Here is a 15,004-nt window from a genome sequence, read left to right on the forward strand (position 1 = left end):
ACGGTGGGCGCCAACTGTCGAGGGTTTGTCACGGCAGATGTCCTTGTGAAAGGACTTAGTCGTGGAGCCATCGCAATGGGTTAGCTTAAAGGGGTTAAACCGGACAAGGGGACACGGGGAGTTTATACTAGTTCGGCCCCTTCGATGAAGGTAAAAGCCTACGTCTAGTTGTGATTGGTATTCACTACACCACAACACCACATCCCCAACAAACAAGTTGGTCGGAAAAACAGCGTCTGCCGACACACAGTTGGTCGGGAAAAAGTATTGCCGACCGACAGCGTCTGTTGGGGTAAGTCCAGACGGGAAAACCTTTTCCCGACCGACAGTTGGATGCCTATAAACCGAATTGCCGACCGACTTTCTGATGGCCTACCCCGGAATCTTTCCCGACTGATTCTCAGCTGGTGTTGCTGTTAAAGCTTTCCCGACCGACCGTTTGACAATACAGTCTTTGCCGACCGACTTTCTGCTGCCCCTATCCTGAACCTTTCCCGACCAACTGTGCGATGGTGTCTTTTTTGCCGACCGACTTTCTGTTGGTCCTAACAATAGGATGCTGTTTTGTTTTGCCAACCAACAATTTGACAACATTTTGCTTAGCTAAGCAATGTTCAATACCCACGTACCCTTGATTTCCCATCTGCCTTACAATACAATGTCAATCAAAATCAAGTTGCATATCTCATTACAATATGATATTAGTCAAGTTACAGTAACTTGCATGTACTCCGAAAATATTAAATCATGACCAAAGAAGGATAACATATTAATTACTTCTCACAAGTAAAGGAAACATTTACGATTCAACGACCGAATCACCCAACAGGTTTACAAAATGATAGATGCATCTCCAATATTCATTGTTTGCTCCATTACACAAAATACCCAGGTGAAAAAATGAGACCTAAAAGACGCATTGTTTTTGCTCCATTACAGAAATCTCTAGCTGATGTAAACTGACATCTTCCTGGTTCCTTCCTGCTCCTTTTGTATGTCTTTCCTACAAAGGATAAAAATGTCATGGTGAGCATGCATTCAGAGACAATGGCAAAACAATAATTGTATAAAGCATCTATGGCAATTGGCAATAAAAAACTATGGGATTTTAGTGTTACAAAAAATAGCTCAAGTTTAGAACAATGCCACAACATGTGTTAATTAGATCTTTGCTGTGTTGGACATCATAAAGCCTCGATGCAACGTGACCATGAAGTATATTTCAGGAAATATGAGCAATATAGAGGTGTACTCGGAGCAACACAAGGCAACATAATATAGAGGTGTACTCACTGTGATAACAGAACTATCAATACTAAAGAGCAGATTTCTATTGTGGACATGGCAGTACTAGAAACTGAGAATGTTGCCTTGAAACATAATATTTTGAAGGCCCACACACTTTTTTTTTTCAAGTTTCTATATGCACAGACTTCCAAAGAATGTATCATTTCCATGGTTGAAGTTTTGCCACGAGTACTGAGACATTCTAGCAAAGAGGTTTTACTTGAGATGAAAATTAAGTGGGTAAACTGTATTGATTTTCTGCTACTTAATGGAATGAAAGATGTCAGAGATGCATTTTCTCTTGTAGTATGCTGCTTTTTGGAAACAAGAGTCATGGACATTTTGTTCTCAGATGAACTGGGAATGGAGGGAGGGACTAAAGAACTTAAGTTCATGGACAAAATAAAGCAAGCTTTCGCAGAAGATGAAGATTCTCATGTTCTACTGACTCTTTTGGAGTCTACTCCCAGGGAGCACCCAAGCAATAGAAAATAGTTTTTAAGGCCAAACCAGATTTGGGAAATGAGGCATGTGGCAAGTCGAACTTACGAAAGCCAACTTGAGCCACCCAACATAGGAATTGCTCGGGTCTATGTACCAATTTAAGACTACAACTCTTGTAAACAATAGCATGGACATAAGAGCAACTTTTGCATCACATTATTATTTCCTTGTATTTCTACTAAACCATGTAAGCTATGAACTGTACATTAAGAAGTGGCAATGAACTAGGCAGGTATTGAAAATAAGAGAAGATAGACCAGCATTGATCGTTACTGCTCAATGTACAGAGCTAGATAACAACTATCATGAGGAAGAAGAAGATACAAGGGTCTGGTTAAGTTCATTTCGATCCCTGGTTTTGTAGCTCAAAAAATAAATACTAGCTCATGATTCAAATATACCTTAGCGGCGGGACGAGGAACATGCCCCAGGTTTGTAGGGTTTCATCTAGCAAAGTGATCATGAGTCAGTATCACGCATCAAACAATTCGAGATAAGTGGACAAAACACACAATGTTGGTGATTACCTTGCTAGATGGCCATGCAATGGACCTTGTGACAGCATCAGCGATAATTTGTAAACCTTCATCTTCAAAAGGCAAAGTAGCATCCCTTCTGATCGCAACATTGACAAGAACCTCATAAGTTCCTAGTCCAAGGGGCTCTCCGCCCACAATAGTGTCTGGGTCAACTGAGATAATTGTTGCCTTAGCAACAGGAGTTTCAGGACCAGTCCATGCATATAGAAGCACATCCATACCAATCTGAATCAATGATTATTTTAGAAACATGAAACAAAATAAAATTTCAACATATAGGTAAGGATGAGAAGATTACAAGGCTTTCATCTTCATAGGCTGATGAGCTTCTTGAAGGGGGCTTTGCAACAACTCTTCTATGAACAAAGGGTTCTTCATCATCCTGTTCATCATCTTCTTCACCATCGTTATTATCCTCAGCTCCAGCTCTTGAGTTCTATCAAACAGAAATAGAGTTAGTGCATGGAAGATGGATTATTGATGCAATGAAAAGATGTGGAAATAGTTCATTACTTGTCGAGAATTGGAACCGTGCTGCGAGCTAGGAGTTTCCAGATTATGCCCTCCTTGTGAAGCTAACATCAATTCCATTCGGTTCATCTGTTCCTGCATTTGTAGCACATGCCCCTCCAGCATGTTAAAGCGATTTTCAGCTTCTCGACGCCCTTCCATTTCAACTAGAACTCTTGTGCTCAATTTACCCCGTGTACCCGGTGTGCCCAAATCTTGAGGTGTTGGCCCTAGACCTAACACATGAACACGACCCCTGGGCTCCTTCATTCCACATACACGTGCAAACAGATCACCTTCTTTAATGTTTTTTTCCTTCAATTCGGGGTGCTGTTCACCTTTCTCTATGAGTTCTTTCTACAAAATGATATGTACTTGCTATGTAAATTCTACTTGTATAATTTCTGTCTAATACTAAAAAAACATGGCAAAAGGGACTCACAATTGTTGCTGCTGCCTGCGGCACATAACTCCCTTTCCTTTCCCCTTTCTTGCATGTATGTGTTTCGGTATAAACTTCATCTCTTCGAGGATCATGCCCAAGTTTGACAGCCCGCAATCATTTATTTATTTCACTATGCATTAGTCACTAAAACACAGTGGCGTATCTTTTTAATTGGGGTAATTGCGTTTACCATTTCATTGGCAACACGGGCATGACTGTTGCTACCAGATGTATGAGGCACTGCATTGGCACGATTCTTTTTGGCGATAGCACTACGAGACTACAAGACAAGTAAAGGAGATTTATCACATGTATTGTTTGCTGCCATATGTATGGTGCATATTTGTTTATCTATGTCCAGCAGGACGACTACATTTTTGATTCGGCAGGATGACTTACTTCAAATGCCGAAGATCTCCAATAAGTAATAAGGGTCTTCCAATCAGCTTCACTAATTTTGCTATCACGTCTTTTCATAAGTTGTGCATCAGTCAGTGCAACATCAAACTTGTACCTCTTTAAATCTGACTTCCAATCCTTCCATTTTATGTGTGAAGTGTTGAGAACAAAGCTCAAGGCAGTTGAGTCGAGCTCATAAAATGCCTATTAAAATGAGAGAAAGAAGAATACTCGGTTAGATAGCATTAAAAAAGAGTAAGTTATAAATTATGCTCATTTATACCTTCAAGGTCTCCCACACTAACAATTTTTTGTCTACATCAACATCTCGCCAATCTAACTCTGCAGGTGATATATGCTTCCTCACCAAAGTACCAATGAAATTGGCAAATTCAGTTGCATCTGGCCCAACAGGCTGGCCATTCCCATTAAGTGGAATATGGATTTTGGGTTGATTCAGCCTTGCATATATGTTAGCCTTTCGAGTAATTTTTCTTCCACCTTTCTTTTGACTACCTTCATCATCAAGCTCACAAGTAATCTCTTCATGCAAGAAAATTAACATAGTCATACAACAATTCTAGCAAGTGACATTAGGCTACAATATGAGCAAGTATAACCCACTACAAATACCTTTGGAAGGCTGATGCTCAGGATCTACATGATCTTGATCTTTTGATACCCTAGACCTCAAAACACGTCCTTCATTCGCGCTTATAGGTGCGCTGGAGGGTGCCTGCATAGATATATAGTTTAGTGTTGCAAGCTACATTTGCTTCCTTCAGGTAGAACATCTTCAGGGCTACATACCTTTCTTTTCTTTTTGGGGGCTTGGTTCGCTTCCATATCTTCCTGCATAGAAGCTCTTGTTGCTCGTACCGCTGCTAGCCGTTTATCATTCTGTTCAATGGTCTTGCTTCTCAGTAGTTCATACTCTACCGCTTTCAGTTGTTCCTCCGTGACCCCACCATCTTTAGCTCTTCCGTTTGCGCTTGCCATTTTTCCTCCTGCAAAAGACACACTATGCGAGTACATCGCTGAAAATACAAAACATTAGAGGATCATACACAACACTTACTTTTTTTCAATATCACTTGTTTTAAGAACTAGTCCATCTATATGTGTCCTAGCAGAACCAATGCATCCATCCGCAACACTCACACATATAGCAGTACATGGATCAGGCAACGTCACACGTAAAACATTACCATTGTCATCTTTAGATTCTTCTATGTCATATAATGATGGAACAACAACAGTAGACCACTCAGCATCAATGGGATCTTCAACATAGTAAACTTGAGTTGCTTGTGTGGCTAATATGAAGGGCTCGTCTGATATTTTCTCACCAGTATTGAACAAATGCTTAAAATTCACAGAAGTGATTCCAAACTGATCAGTTTGCACCCATTCATCTTCTACACGATTATCAACCCAGTCACATTTGAACAACACTACTTTCCCTTCATGTTGATAATTCAACTCAAGAATTTCCTTTATAATGCCATAATAGGTCTTGTTTCTTACACTAATATTGTCACCTTTTCCTTTTGCAAAGGATGTGGTTTGTGCAACAAGAGCTACTCCACTACTCTGGAATGACCGGCCCTCATCATATGATTGTGTATGAAAGTCTGTCCCATTTATAGTGTAGCTACTATACTTCATATCAACCAAGTTTGGCTCTTTAGCTAATATTTTTATCTCATGAGGTGCTTCATCGCCCATTTCTGCCACCTGTGATTATGAAATGCTATTGTTACTCTACAATGGGATGGAATTATATGTCTTATAGGTTGACAGTCAAATGCCCACTTACGTGCAATTTAAACCACTCATGAAAGGTCTCGTAATGCACACGCTTGACTTCTCGATGACTTCGAACACCAATAGAAGAAAGGTAACCCATATGTTTGCTGCATATAGGTTATATTTATTAATTGACAAGGAGGAGAGAAATAACCTAATAGCAATACATAGTAGGGATATCTTACTCTAGGTATGGTTCTATGTTGTCATAATTGAACAAGACGTATCTGTGGGCTTGCAGCCAAGTTTTGTTATCTAACATCACCATGCACTTGCCAGCCAGCCCTCGACCAATGTTGTGGAAGAAAGGAGTTGTATCATCAACTTCCATATCCAAACCTCCATCATTCCTAGCTCGATTCAACCGACTCTCATCATCCAAATAGTGTGAGCAAAATGTCAAGCTCTCATCAAACAAATAGCCCTCTGCAATTGATCCTTCCACATGACTTCTGGTGTGGACATGTCCCTTGAGCTTTCCTATATACCCGGTTTATCTATAATTGTGCATATTATGGTAGCATGCAACTGAAAATACTCTCCGGTTGAAGCATCATAGGTCCTAACACCATCAAGAAACATATCTACCATATCATCAACTAGTGGCTCAAGATAGACATCAATATCACTACTAGGAGAATTTCTGCCAGGAATCAACAGTGCTAGGATGAAATTTGATTGCTTCATAATCATCCAGGGTGGAAAGTTATAAGGAATCAATACTACTGGCCAAATGCTATAGCTGAGATTCATGGATCTAAATGGATTAAAACCATCGGCACATACTACAAGCTTAAGATTTCTGCTGTCTTTTGCAAAATCTTTATTTTTTTCATCAAAATCTTTCCAAAGGAGGGAATCTTTAGGATGCCTAATCAAGCCATCTTGTGTGCGCTCTTCTGCATGCCATCTTGTGAGAGCCGCAGTTCTGGAACACACAAACAACCTTTGAAGCCTCTTCTTTATTGGGAAGTAACGAAGAACCTTCTTAGGAACCTTGTGGACACGTTTCCCATCTACACTCTTCCTTTCAGATTTCCATCTTGAAGCCTTACATTCTGGGCATGAATTGGCATTGGCATTGTTCTTCCAAAATAGAATGCAATCATTTTCACATGCATGGATATTAACATACCCAAGTCCTAGGCATTTGACTAGTTTTTTTAGCTTCATTGGAGTTTTTGGGTATTGCGGACTGAGGGTAAGCATCTTTTAGTAGATCTAACAGCAGATCAAAACTTCTATCAGACCACCCTCCAAGCAGTTTGGTGTGAAGAAGTCTCACTAGGAAACGAAGCTTTGAGAAATTCTTACAGCCTGGATATAGCTCTTGTCTAGAATCAGCTTCAAGTTTGTGGAGAGATTCTAGAAAAGAATCATCCTGATCTAAACCACAATCATCTTCAAGATCTCCCCCTTTATCCAAACCAGCAGCTAGGTCTCTTAGCAAATCAGATATATCATCGCCCTCATCCCTATCGTCACCCTTAAACAAAAATATGATGAATGGAAGAAGAAGATACACGTTCTCCATGAAACATCCACTGTTTGTAGCCATCTACAAATCCCTCGCATACCAGGTGCTCACGGACTTCAGACTCTTCTATCCAGTATGAGTTCACACAGTTTTTGCAAGGACATAAGATTTTATTCTCGACCGATGATTTATTAAATGCAAAGCCTAGGAATTTGGCGAGCCCTTGTAAGTACTTCTCTGTATGCCTACATGCAAGTGTACATGTGTAGTGTGTTATATATAGTTTCAGCATCTAAGAAATTTAAAACATATATGCTGCGTTATACCTAGGAGCATCCATCCAACTTCTATCCATGCTAGCTAGCTTCACACTTGGTCACTACAAATACACACTAAATCCTGAATAGATAATATCACAACCAGAGAATGCAAGGAATTACTTGAAGTACTATAAATACAGTGGCTCGGAAAAGAAAGTAAGAATCATAGAACCAATTCAATGGTAGTACACATAGCAAAGGTAGATACCACCATAAATAAACAGACCAAAGATATGGTTGACTCACCAACTAGTGGAGGATGTCGTGACAAGCACGAAAGGGGATTACTGCGCCGCTGCTGGAAGTTGAGTCGTTGGTAGCAAGAATCCTAATAACCAACCAGATTACACACTACAACAATCAGTGCCAAACATAAGGAGGTATCTCTACATATTCATGGCATCCACACACATGGAGGGCCTCTAGACTTGAGTGGGGCAGAGGAACTCACTTGAGTGGATGCACTAAGCACATCGGTGAATGATCTCTTGAAGATGAGCTCCCACGGTGTAGCCTCCTGAAGGAAAAAAATGCATAAGAGCCGAAGCCTAAGCAAAACCTTCAATTCATGTTCACACGCAACATTGGCTGGGCTATGCTAGGAACACACTAAGATAACAACTTCAATAAATCTTGGAGCCACATTTGTTACAAAATACCAACAAGATATTAAGCTCACCAATTTCATAAATAACATCTGTTTGTTAGCCACTAACTCCTAATCTATCTACCATTTCAGTTATTCACATAATTTTTGAATCAAACAGCCAGACTAAAAGCACTCCATCAACTAATCATATACTAAAAGAAAAATAAACAGTGGACACTCCACACACACCTTGTGCACTAAGGTGGTGTTTGGTTCACGCAAATATGATGCTAGGTACAATCAAATACCACAAGCTGGTCATTAAGTACCAATGATTCTGCTACTCTTCTTCCTCTGCTCAATGGTACCAACAGTGGTACTCTGTGCAACCTGCAACAAAAACAAAAGAGAGATGAAGTTAGGTCACATGTACAGAGAGATGAAAATCCACACTGCGTGAGGTCTCCCCGAGTTCAGATGCTAAACTTCCTTAAGAGGAAATACAAGAATCTAGCCCCGATGCTTATCTCACCAAGTCAGAGAAACCACTTTCTATGAAAGGTAAAACAGTAATGCCCTAGACTTATTCAGTATACCGAATTTTGTTTTAGCCCATGATGTTGAATATAAAATCTCTTACGAGATCATGCTGAACAACACTAAGGACAATGTAGAAACTTGCTAGACTTAATGAGTGATCCTTGCTCATTGAACCTATAACAATTCAGGCATAAACCATGTAAAATGCATCTATTCCTTCTTTTTTAATGTCAGGACAAACGTGTGTACTTACACAACTAACGGTAATGAAACATTGTTCTCAAATCATATGTACAGATCCAGTTCGGCCTCCACATGAAGCTGTAGAGTTAGTATCATCATTTCCTCAGAAGAACCTCAGAGTTGTCCCCGCCACATGCGTTCTACGGAAGATCCCCGAGAGATTCTCGTTCCCCACTGCCGGAGCTCCAACATGCCTCTAGGAGAGAGAGAGAGAGGAGCTGTACCTCAGACGCACGCTGCCCCAACGGTAATGAAACATTGTTCTCAAAACATTTCGCGGGCTGGGCCAGACTTCGCGCTAAAATTTGGTCGTTCGCGCGCGAGGCCCATTTAGCATCTGACTATTGGTCGGGATTATTTGCCGACCAATGGTCCGTGGGCCATAAGGGAATTCCCGACCGACAATTTGATGGTATATGTTTTATCATTCCCGACCGACGGTGTGTTGCCGTAAAGAATTTTCCCGACCCACAATCTGTTAGAAACTTTCATGGCCAACCGTGGGTCGGCAATAGTGACTTCTTCCCAACACACAACGGTAGGGAATTCTGGTGCATGGTGTAGTGATTACTGGGTTTTCGATGACCAGGGAGCGAATCCGCTTTGACTGGCCCTCGAGTTGTTGTCTGTTGTCCCTAAACCGCTGCCGGGTCATCCCTTTATATACATAGGTTGACGCCCGCTGGTTTACAGAGTCCCGAAGCCGGATCATAAACGTGTCCTGTTCGGTCTCTATACTTCCTATCTTACAATGCAAGTTACATAATAAGGTTGGTTTATAGCTACAGGCTTTAACTCGCCTTTTGGCCTTGGGCCTTCATAAAGCGCCATCATTCTTACGTCTTCATGGGCTTCTAATCTTCATAAAGTTAATCCGGCTGCTCCTGGCCGATTTACGTCCAGTAATAATATCCCCAACACCAGGGTATCTCCATAGTAGTTACCGTAGTTCAACACGTGCACTAGTGGCACGTATTGACCATAATTTGGAGGAGTATCATAATAGGTATTGTAATTCTCAAGGTTAGTACAAAATGCGATCAAATGATTTTTCTCCTGGTAAGTTAATTCGAAGCCATCGGCGTAGTGGGTTTTGTCTACCATCTTTCGCACATTGTTTGAAGATTGAAAATAAGCTATCAATGGAAATAAGCTGTCAACTATTTTGAAATAAACAATATAAATTAGTTAATAACTATGTTTGAGAAACTCACATAGAGGTAGAATTGGAAGCGTATCAACAAGGACCCAAATGTCCATATTGTTTTGCTCGATGTCAGGATCACCAAGATCCATGGTGACAAGCATATCTGTTGGGGAACGTAGTAATTTCAAAAAATTTCCTACGCACACACATTATCATGGTGATGCATAGCAACGAGAGGGAAGAGTGTTGTCCACGTACCCTCGTAGACCGAAAGCGGAAGCGTTAGCACAACGCGGTTGATGTAGTCGTACGTCTTCATGATCCGACCGATCAAGTACCGAACGTACGTCACCTCCGAGTTTAGCACACGTTCAGTTCGATGACGTCCCTCGAACTCCGATCCAGCCGAGCTTTGAGGGAGAGTTCCATCAGCATGATGGTGTGGTGACGATGATGATGTTCTACCGACGCAGGGCTTCGCCTAAGCACCGCTATGATATTATCAAGGTGGACTATGGTGGAGGGGGGCACCACACACGGCTAAGAGATCCAAGAGATCAATTGTTGTCTAGAGGTGCCCCTGCCCCCGTATATAAAGGAGCAAGGGAGGAGAGGTGGCTGGCCAGGAGGAGGCGCGCCAGGGAGAAGTCCTACTCCCACCGGGAGTAGGACTCCCTCCTTTCCTAGTTGGAGTATGAGAAGGGGGAAGGAGGAGGGAGAGAGGAAGGAAAGGGCCCCCCCCCTCCGTGTCCAATTCGGACTCCGGTAAAATCCCGATTTCACCCGGAACACTTCCGATATCCAAATATAGGCTTCCAATATATCAAACTTTATGTCTCGACCATTTCGAGACTCCTCGTCATGTCCGTGATCACATCCGGGACTCCGAACTGCCTTCGGTACATCAAAACACATAAACTCATAATATAACCGTCATCGAACTTTAAGCGTGCGGACCCTACGGGTTCGAGAACTACGTAGACATGACCGAGACACGTCTCTGGTCAATAACCAATAGCGGAACCTGGATGCTCATATTGGCTCCTACATATTCTACGAAGATCTTTATCGGTCAAACCACATAACAACATACATTGTTCCCTTTGTCATCGGTATGTTACTTGCCCGAGATTCGACCGTCGGTATCTTAATACCTAGTTCAATCTCGTTACCGGCAAGTCTCTTTACTCGTTCTATAATACATCATCCCGCAACTAACTCATTAGTTGCAATGCTTGCAAGGCTTATAGTGACGTGCATTACCGAGTGGGCCCAGAGATACCTCTCCGACAATTGGAGTGACAGATCCTAATCTCGAAATACGCCAACTCAACAAGTACCTTCACTGTAGAGCACCTTTATAATCACCCAGTTACGTTGTGACGTTTGGTACCACACAAAGTGTTCCTCCGGTAAACGGGAGTTGCATAATCTCATAGTCATAGGAACATGTATAAGTCATGAAGAAAGCAATAGCAGAATACTAAACGATCGGGTGCTAAGCTAACGGAATGGGTCAAGTCAATCACATAATTCTCCTAATGATGTGATCCCATTAATCAAATGACAACTCATGCCAATGGTTAGGAAACATAAGCATCTTTGATCAACGAGCTATTCAAGTAGAGGCATACTAGTGACACTCTGTTTGTTTATGTATTCACACAAGTATTATGTTTCTGATTAATAAAATTCTAGCTTGAATAATAAACATTTATCATGATATAATGAAATAAATAATAACTTTATTATTGCCTCTAGGGCATATTTCCTTCAATATCGTCATAAAACCATACATCTTGCAAAGTGCTTCCCAATTTGGGCAACCAAAATGGGTTACGCTCTGAGAATTGTACATATTTACTTCAAAATCCATACCATGATGGGTCCTTAGATGAATTTTCTTTGTTTCGAAACTTCCATGGTCTTCAAAACCCATCCTCTCCAAGACATAGCGTCTTGCATGGCATGGGATAAGGTAGTCAAATTGTAAAAGATGAAAATTACACAGTCTCCCACTTGCACTAGAGTCAATAATCTAGATTGCACAGTAATGATTCTAACACCCATGGAGCCTTGGTGCTGATCATGTTTTTCTCGTGGAAGAGGCTTAGTCAACGGGTCTGCAACATTCAGATCCATATGTATCTTGCAAAGTTCTATGTCTCCCACCTGGACTTGATCCCGGATGGAGTTGAAGCGTCTCTTGATGTGCTTGGTTCTCTTGTGAAATCTGGATTCCTTTGCTAAGGCAATTGCACCAGTATTGTCACAAAAGATTTTCATTGGACCCGATGCACTAGGTATGACACCTAGATCGGATATGAACTCCTTCATCCAGACTCCTTCATTTGTTGCTTCCGAAGCAGCTATGTACTCCGCTTCACACGTAGATCCCGTCACAACGCTTTGTTTAGAACTGCACCAACTGACAGCTCCACCGTTCAATGTAAATACGTATCCGAGTTGCGATTTAGAATCGTCCGGATCAGTGTCAAAGCTTGCATCTACGTAACCATTTACGACGAGCTCTTTGTCACCTCCATAAACGAGAAACATATCCTTAGTCCTTTCCAGGTATTTCAGGATGTTCTTGACCGCCGTCCAGTGATCCACTCCTGGATTACTTTGGTACCTCCCTGCTAAACTAATAGCAAGGCACACATCAGGTCTGGTACACAGCATTGCATACATGATAGAGCCTATGGCTGAAGCATAGGGAACATCTTTCATTTCTCTCTATCTTCTGCAGTGGTCGGGCATTGAGTCTTACTCAACTTCACACCTTGTAACACAGGCAAGAACCCTTCCTTTGCCTGATCCATTTTGAACTTCTTCAAAACTTTGTCAAGGTATGTGCTTTGTGAAAGTCCAATTAAGTGTCTTGATCAATCTATATAGATCTTGATGCCCAATATATAAGCAGCTTCACCGAGGTCCTTCATTGAAAAACTCTTATTCAAGTATCCCTTTATGCTATCCAGAAATTCTATATCATTTCCAATCAGCAATATGTCATCCACATATAATATCAGAAATGCTACAGAGCTCCCACTCACTGTCTTGTAAATACAGACTTCTCCAAAAGTCTGTATAAAACCATATGCTTTGATCACACTATCAAAGCATTTATTCCAACTCCGAGAGGCTTGCACCAGTCCATAAATGGATCGCTGGAGCTTGCACACTTTGTTAGCTCCCTTTGGATCGACAAAACCTTCCGGTTGCATCATATACAACTCTTCTTCCAAAAATCCATTCAGGAATGCAGTTTTGACATCCATTTGCCAAATTTCATAATCATAAAATGCAGCAATTGCTAACATGATTCGGACAGACTTAAGCATCGCTACGGGTGAGAAAGTCTCATCGTAGTCAATCCCTTGAACTTGTCGAAAACCTTTTGCAACAAGTCGAGCTTTATAGACAGTAACATTACCGTCAGCGTCAGTCTTCTTCTTGAAGATCCATTTATTTTAAATGGATTGCCGATCATCGTGCAAGTCAACCAAAGTCCACACTTTGTTCTCATACATGGATCCCATCTCAGATTTCATGGCCTCAAGCCATTTTGCGGAATCTGGGCTCACCATCGCTTCTTCATAGTTTGTAGGTTCGTCATGGTCTAGCAACATAACCTCCAGAATAGGATTACCATACCACTCTGGTGCGGATCTTGCTCTGGTTGACCTACGAGGTTCAGTAGTAACTCAATCTGAAGTTTCATGATCAATATCATTAGCTTCCTCACTAATTGGTATAGGTGTCACAGGAACCAGTTTCTGTGATGAACCACTTTCCAACAAGGGAGCAGGTACAGTTACCTCATCAAGTTCTACTTTCCTCCCACTCACTTCTTTCGAGAGAAACTCCTTCTCTAGAAAGGATCCAAATTTAGCAACAAAAGTCTTGCCTTCAGATCTGTGATAGAAGGTGTACCCAACAGTTTCCTTTGGGTATCCTATGAAGACACATTTCTACGATTTGGGTTCGAGCTTATCAGGTTGAAGCTTTTTCACATAAGCATCACAGCCCCAAAATTTAAGAAACGACAACTTTGGTTTCTTGCCAAACCACAGTTCATAAGGCGTCGTCTCAACGGATTTCGATGGTGCCCTATTTAACGTGAATGCAACCGTCTCTAAAGCATAACCCCAAAACGATAGCGGTAAATCAGTAAGAGACATCATAGATCGCACCATATCTAGTAAAGTATGATTACGATGTTTGGACACACCATTACGCTGTGGTGTTCCGGGTGGCGTGAGTTGCGAAACTATTCTGCATTGTTTCAAATGTAGGCCAAACTCATAACTCAAATATTCTCCTCCACAATCAGATCGTAGAAACTTTATTTTCTTGTTACGATGATTTTCCACTTCACTCTGAAATTCTTTGAACTTTTCAAATGTTTCAGACTTATGTTTCATTAAGTAGATATACCCATATCTGCTTAAATCATCTGTGAAGGTGAGAAAATAACGATACCCACCACGAGCCTCAACATTCATTGGACCACATACATCAGTATGTATGATCTCTAACAAATCAGTTGCTCGCTCCATAGTTCTGGAGAATGGCGTTTTAGTCATCTGCCCATGAGGCATGGTTCGCAAGTACCAAGTGATTCATAATCAAGTGATTCCAGAAGTCCATCAGTATAGAGTTTCTTCATCCGTTTTACACCAATATGACCCAAACGGCAGTGCCACAAATAAGTTGCAGTATCATTATCAACTCTGCATCTTTTGGCTTTAACATTATGAATATGTGTATCACTACTATCAAGATTCAACAAAAATAGACCACTCTTCAAGGGTGCATGACCATAAAAGATATTACTCATATAAATAGAACAACCATTATTCTCTGATTTAAATGAATAACCATCTCGCATCAAACAAGATCCAGATATAATGTTCATGCTCAACGCTGGCACCAAATAACAATTATTTAGGTCTAAAACTAATCCCGAAGGTAGATGTAGAGGTAGCGTGCCGACCGCGATCACATCGACTTTGGAACCATTTCCCACGCGCATCGTCACCTCGTCCTTAGCCAATCTTTGCTTAATCCGTAGTCCCTGTTTCGAGTTGCAAATATTAGCAACAGAACCAGTATCAAGTACCCAGGTGCTACTGCGAGCATTAGTAAGGTACACATCAATAACATGTATATCACATATACCTTTGTTC

At 41.2% G+C, this 15,004-nt stretch overlaps 2 protein-coding genes and 1 long non-coding RNA gene across 3 annotated transcripts; all 3 read right to left on the reverse strand.

Annotated features, from left to right (window-relative positions):
• Positions 1-756: 756 nt before the first annotated feature.
• On the reverse strand, positions 757-2,240 carry LOC125512340. Its single transcript, XR_007285304.1, has 2 exons — positions 2,193-2,240; positions 757-1,003 (listed from the first exon to the last, which is right to left on the reverse strand). It is a non-coding gene; the product is annotated as an uncharacterized LOC125512340 (long non-coding RNA).
• A 1,175-nt stretch (positions 2,241-3,415) lies between these two features.
• Positions 3,416-7,762, reverse strand: LOC125516843. The gene is made up of 7 exons (XM_048682140.1): positions 7,742-7,762; positions 7,537-7,641; positions 4,495-4,691; positions 4,318-4,420; positions 3,968-4,227; positions 3,685-3,888; positions 3,416-3,565 (listed from the first exon to the last, which is right to left on the reverse strand). Exons 3-7 carry the CDS (start codon positions 4,681-4,683, stop codon positions 3,416-3,418), a joined length of 906 nt encoding a protein of 301 aa, XP_048538097.1. The 5' UTR covers positions 4,684-4,691; positions 7,537-7,641; positions 7,742-7,762.
• LOC125516844 lies at positions 4,759-5,976 on the reverse strand. Its single transcript, XM_048682141.1, has 3 exons — positions 5,679-5,976; positions 5,504-5,600; positions 4,759-5,421 (listed from the first exon to the last, which is right to left on the reverse strand). The coding sequence occupies exons 1-3, from the start codon at positions 5,822-5,824 to the stop codon at positions 4,759-4,761; spliced, it is 906 nt and encodes a 301-aa protein (XP_048538098.1). The 5' UTR covers positions 5,825-5,976.
• Positions 7,763-15,004: the final 7,242 nt, after the last annotated feature.

This window comes from Triticum urartu, chromosome 6 (genome assembly GCF_003073215.2).
Source record: "Triticum urartu cultivar G1812 chromosome 6, Tu2.1, whole genome shotgun sequence".
In the NCBI taxonomy this organism is placed as follows: Eukaryota; Viridiplantae; Streptophyta; class Magnoliopsida; order Poales; family Poaceae; genus Triticum; species Triticum urartu.

Excerpts from the sequence above, each read along its gene's own strand:
- LOC125516844 (XM_048682141.1), bottom strand. The coding sequence starts at position 5,824 with ATGGAAGTTGATGATACAACTCCTTTCTTCCACAACATTGGTCGAGGG. Across the intron at positions 5,601-5,678 it reads AACATAGAACCATACCTAGA|CAAACATATGGGTTACCTTT; the intron begins GTAAGATATCCC and ends ACCTATATGCAG. Across the intron at positions 5,422-5,503 it reads ATGAGTGGTTTAAATTGCAC|GTGGCAGAAATGGGCGATGA; the intron begins GTAAGTGGGCAT and ends TCATAATCACAG.
- LOC125516843 (XM_048682140.1), bottom strand. The coding sequence starts at position 4,683 with ATGGCAAGCGCAAACGGAAGAGCTAAAGATGGTGGGGTCACGGAGGAA. Across the intron at positions 4,228-4,317 it reads TGAGCATCAGCCTTCCAAAG|AGATTACTTGTGAGCTTGAT; the intron begins GTATTTGTAGTG and ends TCTTGCATGAAG. Across the intron at positions 3,566-3,684 it reads GGAGATCTTCGGCATTTGAA|TCTCGTAGTGCTATCGCCAA; the intron begins GTAAGTCATCCT and ends CTTGTCTTGTAG.